Consider the following 16,371-nt stretch of genomic DNA (forward strand, 5'->3'; position numbering starts at 1 on the left):
TTCTAATACATATGTAGGTAAATGTTCATTTTTAAAATTTTTATTCGTTTTAATAAACTTAATCTTAGGATTGTCTCTAATAAAATAATCCTTTAATTGGCAAAATTGAAATAGTATTTAATGGGAAATTTAACATAATTATTCCTTACATAAAAATGATAATTTGACAATTCTTGCACTTTCACTTTGTTTGACCATTAATTATTATCTTGCAATAATATATAAATACTATGATATTAAATTAATGAATTCCTCCTATTTAAAATCTTTAACGGGTGTTTCTCCACAGCTAATGGGCGATAACATATGAAAATATTAATTTCAATATTCAGCCAGTCCCTCCACTGTTCGGGAGCGTACTTCGCAATCCTGAATAGATCAGCAGCCTGCGAGAAATATATATCATCTATCTATAACTTTGATGAATATAGTTTTATAATTATATTCAAAAGCAAAATTGAGATAGTTAGCCTACTTAAATTTCTTGAAAATTAAATTCTATTTAATGTTAACAAGCAATTGATATGATCAGGAACTAGGGAATGTGATTCAGACATACAATTCTAAATGAAAATTTTCCCACAAACCTCTTCCCTTATTTCTCCCCTTTTTACCACATTCCCTTCAGCTACATCAAAAACAAGTTTTACGCCAACTAACCATTTAATTTTGAGCAATTTAATGGAATTAATTGGTTGAATCACATTCCCTGGATATGATGAGGATTTTACTGTCCATGGCTAGCGCAGCCAGGAAAGTACTAGAGATAATAATTGAATTGGGTAGACACCGTATATAATTTAATTAATTAACAAAAATATAATTTCAGTACAGTTTAATAATTATTTTTGAGCAATATTTTTAATATCTTTACAATCGGCAGAGGGGGGGGGGGGGATAGTACAGTGGACTGTAAATTACACTGGTTCCCAAAGTTTTATAATTACTTTATCTTATTTATTGGCTCAAAACCATGGGATACTGGATTTTGATTTGTTGGTTCAAAACTAGTGGTGTTCAATCTATTTCAGTTCAGCGGATAGTGAGATCTTTCGCTACGAACAGACACACATACAGATAATTTTATATAAAAGGATTCTTTTAAAAAATATTGTTTTGAAAAACCCTGTGACAGGTAAAGAAAACAGAGGGCAATAAATGAAATATAAGATGCCAAGTTTGACTGTACCTCTCATAAGTTTTACAGAGATGTCGACAGTTATGGTTTACATGTTCATGTATAATGTATATAGTATGAAAACATTTACACAACACAAATGGATCAAGTCTGGTTAAAAAATAGAAAACTGTTTAAATGAAATAATAAGACAAAATAAATTTTTCTCGCCTTTTTATGCTCGCCTTAAATGCTCGGATGCGATTGCCTAGCCCTAAAAATGAAACCATTATTGCGGATAATTTTTAATTATGTTAATTCTATGTTTATATGTACTTTAACATTTTATCTAAAACTTGGAAAAGGGGATTAGAAAAAAAGGACTCGGCAGACGCACATAAGCCTCAAAATTAAACCCGTTTGTGTGCATAAAAAATCCAAAAAGATGGATTGTCTGTTAGCAAATGCTTTAGACTTTTAACTGGGTTTAAAATTATAATATGAAGACACACGGCTGCCGAGCCCTGGAAAAACACACCTTTAAGCTAAAAATTGTGATGTTCCCAATATTTTTATCATACTGAATTTGATCCTGAAAGAATTATTTATATAAGTTTGTGAAATTGTTCATACACATTTCCTTTTCCTTTCTATATCAATTTACACTGTGCTAAAAGTGGGTTCACAAATATATTTCCTTTTATTGAAATGTAGAAAAGTACAGGGTGAGTCAGAAAAAACTGAGTTTTTCGATTTTCAGAAACAACCAGAAGGAATACAGAAAAAATAATTACATGTACTTGTTCTCTGTACAAAAGCACATCAAACTTGTAAAAGGTGTTTTTTCATTATCTCTAAAATTCGGCCTCTATGATAGGTGTATGGTGTCAAAAAATGCCTTTTGTGAAAAATGTTGATCAAGAAAAATCAAAATAACTCATCTATTCTGTATAAAAAAAATCTTAAAATTTTAATATTTATTTAGAAAAAGGTCTAAGAAAAGTACTTTAATGAGTTTTAAAGGTGAAATGCTTTTTTGCTCCTCACACAAGCATTTTTAGAATACTGCAATTTGTCATTTTTTCATATTTCTTGATTGTGATGCATGTGGTTTTAAAAAAATCTTCTATAATAACGTAGCTTATAGTATAAAGAAAAAAAACCTTTTTATTCGACAAAAAAATCTCTTAATATAAAAAAGTTATCAAGGTTTGAATTTTTAAAATAAAAATGCCTTTTAGAAACCCCACCCTATTTAATTAAATGAAGTTATTATGATGGATTATAACACACAAGTATAATTTGTCAAAAGGGGGCGGAGATTTTGGAGATTAAATCCAGTCTTGTACCAAATATAGAGGAAATTCAGGAGGAGGGGGGAGGAATTTAGGTAACAAGATGAAATATTTTCGGTCATGAGCTGGTTTTCTGGTCATGGGGTATTAAATCTTAACAATAGATTACAACAAAACGTTTGATTTATAATGTGTTAATTTAATTTAAATAAATTGTATTTTTAAGATGTTAAATATTTACAATTTGTTGAATAAAAATTATAATAATCAAAAAATATGTTTGTTTATATTTTTAGAATGGTAGACATTTTTTATTATAAATAAATCTACCTAAAAAGTACAAAATACTGGCCAAAAAAGTCATCACACACACTTTTTGAAATCTTTATGCTCTAAAAAGCGCCGTTGTTTTCAGAGATATTCAAAAACACCTTTTCTAAGTTTAATGTATATTTTTATAGAGAACAAGAACCTATAATTGTTTTTTCCATATTCCTACTGGTTGTATCAGAAAATCGGAAAACTCAGTTTTTTCTGACTCACCCTGTATATATCAGAATAGGAATATTAAAATATTTTATATTCTAAAGTTCTCCGTTAAATTTTTTCAAAAACTATATAAGGAGTAATTATACCCATAAGAATCAACTCTAGCTAAAAATATTTTTGTTGAAATCAGTAAGAGAAGCTCAACAAAGGAGACAAAAAAATAAGACAGACAATGACATATATATATAGTGACAATATGCTTTCTGAAATGTACCCAACTGCAACAGATATCACAATACCAAGTTTGAAATCAATTGGCCAATTCAAACATGTCTAAATTAACGATTAGAGCTTACTGCCCCTACGAACGAACGGACGGACACTAATTATAGAAAAGATTAGCTTTAAACAACATATTGAGTATTGATTATTTATTATGTTAAACTGTACAGCTAAACTATTTATAGAATATTGAGACAGACAAGAAAAACTCTCACAAATTTGTTTCCCAATATCTTGCAGACTCAAGAAATTGCAGTAGTAATAATTTTTCTACCCACATAACATGAAATATTTTTCTGGGACAATGTTTTGTTTTCTAAAAAACAAAACAGGATCCACCGGAACTGAATACAAGCTGTAAAAAAGAAGCGAAGCACACATATTATATTTATATTAAAAATGAACAGCGTTATGGACGGCCAGGCAGACAAATTAAAGATGTAGGCTCTCCTTCACAAAGTTCCCTCATTCCAGCCAAGATTAAAAATAGGGAAGAGGGGGTATTTTTTCTTTCTTTCAAACCATCGGTTAGGCTCTAACAATACTAATGTGAAGTGGTAGGGTTCAGCGATCAACTAGGCGCCTTTTGGGAAACCACCTTTTACACATTTATCAATCTTAATAATCAATAAAGTTTTACATGACACGACTTCCTTTTCAAATATTTCTACTATTACAGTTATGGGCTTACAACATTTTTGTTCGACATGAAATACAAGTTTCAATGTCAGGGACTTTAAGACCATTTTTTTATTTTCTTTCACCTTGAATAATACCTAAACGCGATCGATTGTGTGCCTGTCTGTGTTTGTACCGAAAGACCTTGCTCCTTGAGTGTGTAACTTGGGAAGGCAAAGGTAGAAGGGTCTAGCTTGGAAGTGCCATTAGATTGGAAGGACTGAGCGAGGGAATACAGTGAAACTGTGTAGGACGGACATAACCATTTTTGCAGAGGTTACTTCCACCCATCCAACAATTGCTCCAACAAAAAATGACACACCTACCCTAATTTTTCTAATACTAAATGGAAATTAAGGTTTACTTTCATTTCCCCCTTCCCTCCTCCATTCCCTGGCATTAGAAGTTAGACAAGTTTTAGTATTTTCTGTGAAGAATCATATTGGTCCTAGAGTGAGAGATTTACAAACAAATTTTAACTATTGAAATAACAAAATTTTGTTATTTTATATTTCACTATTTTTTTACAAAATAAGTATTCTTTATAATCTTTTAAATATGAACTAACCGTGTGTGTGGTTTTTATTAAATATTTTGAATGATGTATAATTTTATCTGCAATGTGTAGGAAAAAGGAAATTGTCAGGAATATACTGGGATAGGAATTCCCACCCTCTAAGTAAGAGTCATACCTTCAAATTGGATACCATAGTCGCTTTTTTGAGGGGGGGGGGGGATTTATTATTCCAACCCATCCAAAAAAGAAAGCTTTTAAAAATATTGCGCCATGGTTCAAACTTTTTTACAGAACAGGTACATTTTGGATAGTAAAAACCGAAAAAGTTAGTTTTTATCCCCCAAAACATTTTTTGGTTGGGTAATAACACCCATTTATTTATTTTTTTTTTGGGGGGGGGAAGTATTTATATCTATGATCTCTGTATTCCTGGGTAAAAAGGAAATAGTTGAGAGAACTAAATTGAGATAGAAACCAGGGATCTAAAGGGATAAGGCTGATAAATTGATGTACATCCCAATAATGATAAACAAAATTACCCCTTCTGTAGATAAAATTAGTGGTTGAAACGTTTGAACACTCAACTTAATAACCAAATAATATAAATTCAGTAAAAAAGTCCCCAAAGTTGTTAAGCCAACGAATAAGAAAACTTTAGTATAAAAACTTTGGGGACTAGTGTAACAAACAGCTTATTATCCCTGTTCTCTCTGGGTAGAATCAGAAATTAAAGAAAGTATGAATTGGCATAAAACTTTACAATGTGAAAATATTTCGCGAATTTTGTTTTTTATTAACAAAAGTTTTTCGGTCAAGGTGAAATTTTCATATATGAAATTACAGCTGATTTGGACGGGCAATTTTTGAGGTCTTTTAACTTTAGACAGAAAAAACATAACTTACTACTTTATATTATAGAATTTACAATACACGAATAATAAAATAGCAATTTTAAATATTGCGTTTTTTATCTTATCTTTGAAAGTAGATAAATGAATGTATATAAAAGCGTTACACTATTTATCCATGTAGCCTTAGAACTTAATCATAGATAGATTTATCTACTTTTAATTTTATATAAAACAAACTGTATCTACTGTAAATACTTTTTCAGTATGGCAATTAATATCTGGTTCTGAGTCATATTGAAGAATCATGTATCGGATCGTATTATAGATAACATTGTTTTTTTTTATGAATTTTCATTTTACCTTCTGCGGAAGCTGTATATAAAACGTCTCTGATACGCCGAATAAAAGTTAATTCTGAACCGTATTATGTATGTAGCCCTGATTATCTAAAGTTAAGTTTCAGATGCACACGGAGATTGGAGGAGAGAATCCTTTGGCCAATCTTAGATTGGTAAGTTTCGCTCACAGCTGAGTGTATTCTAAACCGTAATAAAAACCTATGTATTTTCAAATTTTCTTCTTACCTTAACATATGGTCCAACACCACCAAAGAATGGAACATTTCTTCTAACTGTTGGATCCTTAACAAAACAAGCATGAATATATTAGCAAGTCTAGAAAAAAAACCTGATATGATATGAAACTTCTTTTATTAATATATAAAAGTAACAGATCTGTGTGTCTGCGTGTACCAAAGATCTATGTAACCGCTGAACCGGTATGGTTCTTTTTTACAGTGTAGCTTCTAATAGGTTTTGGTAAAGTTTCAACTATTTTGGGAAGGGTACCAACACCCTACCAAGAGAAACAGCACTAAAAGAATATCCCCCCCCCCCAAAAAAAAAAACCAGTTTTGTTTACTTGCTAGCCGCTAGTCTCTGATATAAAGACGCAAGGTTTTTTTTTGTCCGTTAAGATCTCACTAACCACTAACCGAAAAGGTTTATGCTATTATGTACAAAAGTTTTGCTACAGATTGTTTATTTGAAATTAAAATTTTCAGACAATATGATGATTTGTAATAATGAAAATTTGTTTATCATGAATATTAAATTGTTTATTTAGCATATAGATTGAAAAATTAGTCTTCCCCCAACTTAAAAATTACGAAGGGTGAAAAATGAAAATTAAAAATGAAGAATATCAATTCTAGGATCCAGGATATCTGTATTTTAAGGAGTAAGGAAAATGTAGGAAAATACATAAAATAGAGAACTCAATGGATTCAGTAGTTTTCGCTTCGCCCCTAGCCTCTAGGGTTTTTTCCCCAAAAGGTCATGAACTTGGTTTGATCAACCCTATTATTTGAAATTTAAGTTTAATTTTTTTTTTTTTTTTGGGGGGGGGGCGATTTTTTTCTCTTGGAGGGGGTGGGGGGATTGTTGGGGGTGTCCCATCCCTTAAGAAAATGGCCTAAAACTACAACAGTAGGTATATTCCCTAAAGAGTAAAATCCAATCGGTTCAGCAGTTACCAAGATCTTAAGCTTCAGACGGGCGGACGGACAGACAAACAGACCGTCATCATTCTGCTTTGTATCATGAATAACCTTATCATATGATCTTCTCTTACCTCTGTATCTATTAATTCTGTAAGTTGACCGCTTATTGTTCTCTTCAACTCTGGACCAGATTCATGGAATTCTCTGAAATAACAAATTTTTTGAAACAAGCATGACCATAAATATCGAAGCACAAAAATGATAAATGGACAAACGGTCAAAAACAGTTACAAGGCAGTTTCTCAAGTGTCTCAAGAAATAATTTTAGCCCGGGACTTTAGCCCCCTTTGTTTTATTTTAAGAAGCAAAGCTAATTCTTAAAATCTAAATATGTTTTAATTTTCCTAGACTCAGTTTTGACACAAAAACATTTTTACCGCATCATCGTGTAATTAGTGAGAAGTATAAAAAGTTGTTCAGAAATTTTCTCAGATTTTCCTCATAATTGAAAAGGTATATTACGTTGATTTATCTTCAACTTGAAAGTAAACATGATTTAGTAATATAATCAAAATAATCATACATTTTAGCCGAAGACGTAACTACGGTTTGTAAGTTATGAGTATGCCCGTTAAGATATCGTAACCGGCTAGACAAAGGAGTATACAATGCCGGGTTTGTCAATCTTGGAAGGGGTTAACCAGGGTTTGAGGGGTCATTGGACTGTAAATTATATTTTCTTGATTGGGTTGTACAAACTTCCATGTCTAAACTTTTCCAATCATAGTCTTAATCAATAGAAAGTGTGATTTTGTTGTTTTAATAATTAATAAATTATCTATTCTTTTGATTTAAAGTAATTGGTTGAAAAATTTAGAAACTACTTATTTCGAAGCAACCAATCACAATTATATAAAGTTTTTAAGTTTTAAAACTTTGGGTACCAGTGTATTTTATAAAAAATGATAGATTCTGTAATAAACTATATTATAGAGCTGCTACGTCGCAATACAAATATATCACTTGTACGTACATACTATTTTTTTCTAGATTAATTATTATTTCTATTTGTATTGAGATGTAATAATAATTATGACATTAATTATATTTACAAGTAATTAATTAGAAAACTTTATATTGATTATCTCAATACGCTGCGATGCAAGAAAAGAACTATTAGGATAGAGATTCAACAAAACTCGCTTTGAAATCATCTGATTAACATAAACAAAAAAACTATTTAGATACTCAATCTTTTTATAAAAGTAACATGATATTGTCTGCCTGTCAGTGTGTAGAAAAAGAGCACCCCATAAGTTTATTTACTTCCTGTTTGATTAAAACTTAAAGTGAAAGTTGTGGGTCATCTCCCCCACCCCTTCCTACTGCGGCTTCTAGTTATAAATATAACAAGAGCAATTATATTATCAGAAGCAAAGTAACATTAAATGTCAATATGTTTGTGAAAAGTTTCATTGTTAAATTCATAGCAAATCTTTTTCAACAAATATTTTTTGTGTGTTGTTCTATACCAGCAGAAGAATGATTTTTAGCTTTTAGTTAGACATACGGACATACTGTATGTTTGTCTAATATCTACGTTGATTATTTAATGGATGACAAATATTTCAAATATATAAATCTATCCCTATTCGGAAGTATCTCTCTATATCTTATAATTCCAATAGCTAAAACTTTGACAAGTGCAGCTTCTGTAATTAATTAGTTATACCATTAACTAACTCTATTGCACAAAAAATATTAGGTATAAACATTAACATTTCAAATATCTAGAATTCATTTACAAATTTAAGCTTTTTTCTCAGGCTATTCATCTCCCCCTCCCCCTTGGGCCTTCTAACTGCATCTTAACCAAAAATATAGACTTTAGTACGTAGATTTTAAAGGATAATAGCAAATCAAAACAACATCTATTTATTTTTTACTTAAAAGTTAAAATATTGTATTTGTTGATTTTCTTTAGTGTTTATAAAAAAAAAGTTGGTCTGATTGACCTAAATTGAATCCGAATATTTCGGCAGAATCCTAATAGTGATTACTTTGTGAGTATCTATTAAAACAGATGTGCAAAAGAAGGTATATTTCTTCTGAAAATTAAATTTAACAAAATCATACTTTTTAGAATGAATTATGTACTAATTCAGAACAAGCCAGTTGAAAATAGCATTCTTAAAAACATAAACTGTTTCATGTTTTTTGCTCTTTAATTTTTTCCAGCAACGGCGGAGCTTAGAGGAAAAAAGTTTACTGTCTCCGGAAAAAAGGGATTAAATTCAACTTTGTTATTACAAATATATTGTTTTTACATCTGAATATTATTTATTGATTTTATGTGTATTGTTGAATGTTTATCCCTATCCCTGAAATGAAAAAGGGGTATAAAATGTGTGAGATGAGACTTGTAATTTGGCAGATTCAGTATGAAGCCCATACTATCAGGTAATAAAATATCAGGGATATAGGTACTAGTATACATATATAATTATATACTAAGACATAGTATGAAGCCCATACTATCAGGTAATAAAATATCAGGGATATAGGTACTAGTATACATATATAATTATATACTAAGACATAGTATGAAGCCCATACTATCAGGTAATAAAATATCAGGGATATAGGGACTAGTATACATATATAATTATATACTAAGATATAGTATGAAGCCTATACTATCAGGTAATAAAATATCAGGGATATAGGGACTAGTATACATATATATAATTATATACTAAGATATAGTATGAAGCCTATACTATCAGGTAATAAAATATCAGGGATATAGGTACTAGTATACATATATAATCATATACTAAGATATAGTATGAAGCCTATACTATCAGGTAATAAAATATCAGGGATATAGGGACTAGTATACATATATAATTATATACTAAGATATAGTATGAAGCCTATACTATCAGGTAATAAAATATCAGGGATATAGGGACTAGTATACATATATAATTATATACTAAGATATAGTATGAAGCCTATACTATCAGGTAATAAAATATCAGGGATATAGGGACTTGTATACATATATATTTATATACTAAGATATAGTATGAAGCCTATACTATCAGGTAATAAGATATCAGGGATATAGGGACTTGTATACATATATAATTATATACTAAGATATAGTATGAAGCCTATACTATCAGGTAATAAAATATCAGGGATATAGGGACTAGTATACATATATAATTATATACTAAGATATAGTATGAAGCCCATACTATCAGGTAATAAGATATCAGGGATATAGGGACTTGTATACATATATAATTATATACTAAGATATAGTATGAAGCCCATACTATCAGATAATAAAATATCAGGGATATAGGGACTAGTATACATATATAATTATATACTAAGATATAGTATGAAGCCCATACTATCAGGTAATAAGATATCAGGGATATATGGACTTGTATACATATATAATTATATACTAAGATATAGTATGAAGCCTATACTATCAGGTAATAAAATATCAGGGATATAGGGACTTGTATACATATATAATTATATACTAAGATATGGTATGAAGCCTATACTATCAGGTAATAAAATATCAGGGATATAGGGACTAGTATACATATATAATTATATACTAAGATATGGTATGAAGCCCATACTATCAGGTAATAAAATATCAGGGATATAGGGACTTGTATACATATATAATTATATACTAAGATATAGTATGAAGCCTATACTATCAGGTAATAAAATATCAGGGATATAGGGACTAGTATACATATATAATTATATACTAAGATATAGTATGAAGCCTATACTATCAGGTAATAAAATATCAGGGATATAGGGACTAGTATACATATATAATTATATACTAAGATATAGTATGAAGCCTATACTATCAGGTAATAAAATATCAGGGATATAGGGACTAGTATACATATATAATTATATTCTAAGATTTATGAAGCTCATATCTTAGGGACATATAATATTTAAACTATATAATTAAACTTAAACCTAAAAATTAACAAAAGTTTACTGTTTTTATTCTTAATTATTTTGGTTGATTTAAAAATTCCTTTATTCCCATGTATTTTTTACACTGCACATCTTTTCCATAAATGGTTTGAATGACAGACAAGTAATAAACCTTTCACTGGCAATATTTACCAAACATCGATTGTAAAGCTTTTATATAACCTGATGTATTTGATTTATAGTGCTGATAATTTTTTCAAATGCAAATGTTCTTATTCTCAAATTTTAAAAAATCTTGCTTCAACGAATTATTTGAATAATATCTATCATTTCTACATTTATTAAATGCTTTGTTGATATTCTTAAGATCAAATCACTTGTTCAGAAATAAAGTGAAATTTTCTAAACATTTTTATTAAGCAACTTCTGTTGAGAGAGAAGAGAGGACAATGAGCTGTTTATAAGACCAGTCCCTAAATAATGTTTTCTTATTCGTTGACTTAACAACTTTGGAGACTTCTGAGAATTTTGATTGGTCATTTCATTAAGTCAAGTGTTCAAACTTTTCAACAACTTATTTGAATCTACAGAAGGGGTATCAATATTATCAATATTGGGGATGTACATTATAGGCCATCTTATACTCGAATTATTATTATATTTTTAGTATGGGTGTTGCAGTACTGTATACTGTCTGTAGTACTGTATAGCCATGTGGTTGAGGCAGGTATGTCCATGCCATCCTCTGAATTATATTTCTATTTTTAGTATGGGTGCTACAGTACTGTACACTGTCCGTAGTACTGTATAGCCATGTGGTTGAGGCAGGCATGTCCATGCCATCCTCTGAAAGAGACCTGGCTACACACTCTTGTGGAGAAACTACTTCTGCATCAGGTATAAACCTAATTGATTGGTAATAATGCTCAATTTCAAAATTTCCAAATAATATAAATAGACAACCAACAACAACAAAAACTAAAATTGTTTGTTTTGTTTAAATTTTAACCAAAATTAAAAATGTGGGAAGGGTACTCACCCCCTCCCAAAAAAAAGAGAAATCTCCCTAGAAAAATTACCCCTTCACCCCCAAAAAAATGGGGTTGTTGAGGAATGTCGCCCTCCCCCCCATAAAAAATAAATAAATGGGTTTTTGGATTCAACTTCCCTCTCAAGCTCCCCTAGAGGCCTTTAGGGGGCGTAGCCGCTAGCAATTTATATGTTATAAGGTGTGATATTTATTGAATTATTTTTATTTTAGAGTTTAACTTTGTTTCCCCTGCCTATCCTGTAAGTGTAGGAACAGACAACCTGACATGTACCCTAACTATCGACCATGGATGTCCACTGCTCAAACGTGAATCCACCTGCCAACTTAGAATTGACTTTACAGAAATGATAGTGCAGCCACCCCTGCTGGGATCATGCAGCTTTGATAAGATGTTTATCAATGCTAATGGCAAGTATCCAATATTGTGTGGTGAGAACACTGGTCATCATATGTATCTGGATGTGAAAGGTCGGGCTAGCACTGATCTGAACATAGTGCTTGAGAAACTGGAGCAACATCTGTATGAGTGTCCGGATAAGTTTGGAATATTCCAGCCAGATAGTTTGGAAAAGTTGTCACCCTCAGAAAGACAGTCAGACAAGTATCCATCTGTAAATTTGGCCAATGCTGCTAATCTACCAACTGCCTCATTTCCAACAAGACGTGCTTGGAAGATTAAGGTATATTTAGGAGAAATGGGGCCATTTATATGGAATAAAATTATTATTTGTCTAATTTATGCAAGTAAAAATGATTTTTCTGAAAAGAAAGTTTTAAAAAATAGAATAGAAATATATTTTTAGAGTACCTTTATTACAGGTGGAACAAATCCAATGTGGATGTTCAACATCATCTGCAGCCCCTGATGGATGCCTCCAGTATTATACTGGAATTTCAGGTATGCATACTTATATACATGGATAGGTTAATGGAGATAATTTAATCATTCTCTTGGTATATTTAAGAATCAAATTCTTTTAAATACCAATCTACTCATAAAATAATTTTATGAAAAGAAAGCTATTGAAACATAATCAACAGATGTAGTATTAGGAATCAGTAAATAGATGGTAAAAAAAATGACGTCATACAATACAAATGACCAATGATAGGCCAGTATATATTTATATTGACCAATGGTAAAATATATACTGGCCTATCATTGGTCATTTGTTTTGCATGACGTCATTTTTAATCAGGGACTATTTGCTGCTTCATTAAAAATTTAAAAATTTTCATCCAATGATATATTTAAACTTTCCATCAAAATCAAAGATTACTAAATATTCAAACCATTTTCCTTTCTTTATATCCTTCAGAGCTGGAAATTGAATCTTCTTATAGTGTCTATTTGAAATGACGTCATACAATACAAATGACAGATGATAGGTCAATATAGAGACTAAATTACCAACAGCAGGCCAGCATACACATTTATTGACCAATAGTAGGTCATCTTTTATAGGCATTATAAAAAGCTTCCAGGAAAAATTATATTAATATCAGGAAGTGTAAAATCTTTCAACTACGACCACATTGGATGTTATTCCAATGACCAAGTGTGTGACTCAACAAATATTGGAGCCTGTGACATATTTGCTGGATTTACTGGACATCTGAACAACCTGGATTATACTGTTTGTATTGAACAGGAGTATGGATTCTGTGGTACTGAATATTATCAGGTTATACATTAGAGTAAAACAATAGAGGGAGAAAGGGTTAAATAACTGAATGTCCCGATCCCAAGAGCATGCTGCCAACTCTCAATTGGGTCATTGAAAATCATTCAATGGTGTCGGGGATATTAACACAGCCAAGTAGCAGAAAACAATTTGTCAGCAGACAAAAAAGGTCATTGAAAAGGGGAGGATTCTACAGTATTATCCATCTCGATGCAGAATAGCCTAAATGATTCTTGAACTATGTAAACCTTTCATAAAAACTGAGATCTTTAAAGAAATGATAGTTTAAAAATTATTTTCAAATAATGTGCTTTAAGGCAATGGAAATCGGCTCGTTCAGTTTGACCAACACCACCGACCTGACAGAATCCAGCTATGACGAACCGATCTACGGCTCCGCCAATGGACCTGCCTGCAACTCTGACTACCTGCTAATACCTGGCGGACACTGCAAAAATGAGCGAAACCATTATTCCTCTGACAGATTTTGCGGCAATGCACTCGGGGTGATGAATCTTAAACAGCCAATTATTTCATATTCTAAACCATTTCTGTTTAGAGTTAAAACGGATGCCGACGAATTGACAACAAGTATTGATTATTTAAACAGGGGCTTTCACCTGAATTACCATCAATTGCCCTGTTCTACTAATCGATTGTAATAAATTTAGAATTCTGAGGTGAATTCTTAAAAAAACTTTTTGGCATTTTGCCTCACTTAAAGTGAGACAAAATTATCCCCTCTAAATTTTTAGCAAGCCTCACAAATTTTAGTGAGGCAAAGAATATTTAGTGAGGCGCAAGTTTTTTAAGAATTCACCTCTTGTTTTTTCATTGATGTATGTATCAATAATTGATATGAGCACTGCAGAACTAAAGATTTTGGTTTGAAATAACGCCGTACAATACAGATGAACATTGGCCAGTATAGATTTTACCATTGGTCTATTACTATATATACTGGCCTATCATTGGTCATTTGTATTGCATGGTGTCATATTTTATTAGGCATCATAAGGTGCTTATTTTGAAATTCCCTGTTTTGCTAGTAATCATTTTATATGTTTGATTTTTTGACTCAACAAACCTAATCTATGTGTGATATTTTTATTATGTATTATATATTGTATTTATAAGTTAACATGATGATTCAATTTGCTAATAATGTAATATTAAATGACGTATGTTTATGTTTATTTGTATATTTAGTTTTTAAGTTAAAAATAAAAGTTTGCATATCTAAATCTTATAATTAAATTTTATGAGTGTTTTGACATGAGAGAAAAAGATGGAAAAGAGATAGAGAGAGACAGATAAAGAGGGTCATTAAAAAGAGAGAAAATGACATAAAAATGATGATTTTACATTGCCTACTTTTATGTGTCAGTTTTCACTATTAATTTTTGTCTTAGGCTATGCTTTGATGGATATGGTCATTCGTGTTTCTAAAAGTTTCTGATAACTTAAACGAAAACCAGAAATAATTATGACGTATAACAGTTAGAAGGTTGATAATATCCATTCTCTTATAAAGGAATCTAACGAATCCTATTTTAATCTTTAGATTAAAATCTACTGTTTTTCAATTAGTTTGAAAAAGGCAAGTCTGCAATAACAATAAGCTTAAAGTTCACATACCAAAGAAAAATTCAAATTTTAATGATCATTTATTTATAAAAAATGTTTTGCATATTTTCAATTTAGTTTAGATGTCTCTAAGAAGAGACGGAAATCAGCAAACAAATGTAACAATGATCTTTCCAGTATGGCTTCAAAACCGATTAATATCCGGTGGATTACAACTTGTTCTCAACCATACTAGAAAATCATGCATTATATATCATAAAATAAAATCATAAGATTATCACCAGTTTTGTTAGACCTGGACTTTAGCCCATTCGGGTCTGTCTGCCTGTCTGAAGCTTAAGATCTTAAAAACTACAAAACCGATTAGGCTCTACTTTTAAGGGGAATATGCCTACAGGTTCTGTGATGGTTTTAAGCTGTTTTCTTTGGGGGGGGGGGGGGGGTGGGACTTCCCTACCCAAAGAAATTTTTTGTTTTTGTTTAGAATTAAAAAGGGTAAGGGGGTAGTCGACTTAAAAAATACCCCACCCCCCTCCGAATTTTTTTCTTCATATTTTCTTTTGGAATCTGAAATACGAAAAATTCAATCTCCCCTCCCTTCAGTAGGGGGCGTAGCCGCTAGTATTTTATAAAGTAAGGTGGGGTGATTTCAACTTCCCAACCGTATCATTAACGTATTATGGAGAAAAGAAGAATAAAAACTAGAAACTTAAATGAATAGTTTAACTTATAATTAGTTATTCACATTTTGTCTGTGAAATTTTAGAAAGCAAACTTCTGTCTTGAAATGAAAACATTGAAAAATGAGATAGGAAAAGTTATCTAAAACAGTAGATTGTGAAACATTTTTAATGAGAAAAGAAAGAATTTTATTCATGTCTAAGTTTTGGTGCCTACTAGGATATAGACAAAGACTAGAAAAGTTGAAATTTCAGCCACTAAATACGAAACAGAAATCAGAAAGATTCGATAAAATTCAATAGTTTTTTTCACATATTTTAAAGAGTAAGGAAAAATGTATTTAATTTTTGTAATAGATACCTAATAAATCAGTTAAATGTATTTTTTAAAACTAAAACCTTTTTCAAATGTCTTGTAGCATATAAAAAGCTATTTGAAATTCGAATCTTGGCCTAAACCAAGTATTAGCAAAAGACCTTCATAAGTAGCTACAGATGATATATAAGATGTGATACACTTATGGAAAGAGTAGTAGGAATGCCTTGGTCCAAAACATGCAAAGCTTTCTATGTAAGTATATCTAATAGTTATCCATTTTCTTGTAAGTTTATATCTAATTAGCAGTGTGTTTAAATGAGTTA

The 16,371-nt window shown here is 30.8% G+C and overlaps 2 protein-coding genes across 2 annotated transcripts in view; one reads left to right on the forward strand and one right to left on the reverse strand.

The window, feature by feature from the left end:
* LOC145312486 (muscle calcium channel subunit alpha-1-like) overlaps window positions 1-16,371 on the reverse strand; it is a 188,716-nt gene that overhangs the window by 53,892 nt on the left and 118,453 nt on the right. Inside the window, 2 exon segments of the mRNA XM_080151743.1 lie at window positions 5,814-5,870; window positions 6,862-6,934. Coding sequence (XP_080007869.1) covers window positions 5,814-5,870; window positions 6,862-6,934 — 130 coding nt within the window.
* LOC145307493 (uncharacterized) lies at window positions 11,479-14,706 on the forward strand. The gene is made up of 5 exons (XM_080149952.1): window positions 11,479-11,623; window positions 11,988-12,457; window positions 12,597-12,675; window positions 13,284-13,462; window positions 13,780-14,706. The coding sequence occupies exons 1-5, from the start codon at window positions 11,557-11,559 to the stop codon at window positions 14,122-14,124; spliced, it is 1,140 nt and encodes a 379-aa protein (XP_080006078.1). The 5' UTR covers window positions 11,479-11,556; the 3' UTR covers window positions 14,125-14,706.

Source organism: Acartia tonsa, chromosome 2, assembly GCF_053477335.1.
Source record: "Acartia tonsa isolate MP-2025a chromosome 2, ASM5347733v1, whole genome shotgun sequence".
Lineage (NCBI taxonomy): Eukaryota > Metazoa > Arthropoda > Copepoda > Calanoida > Acartiidae > Acartia > Acartia tonsa.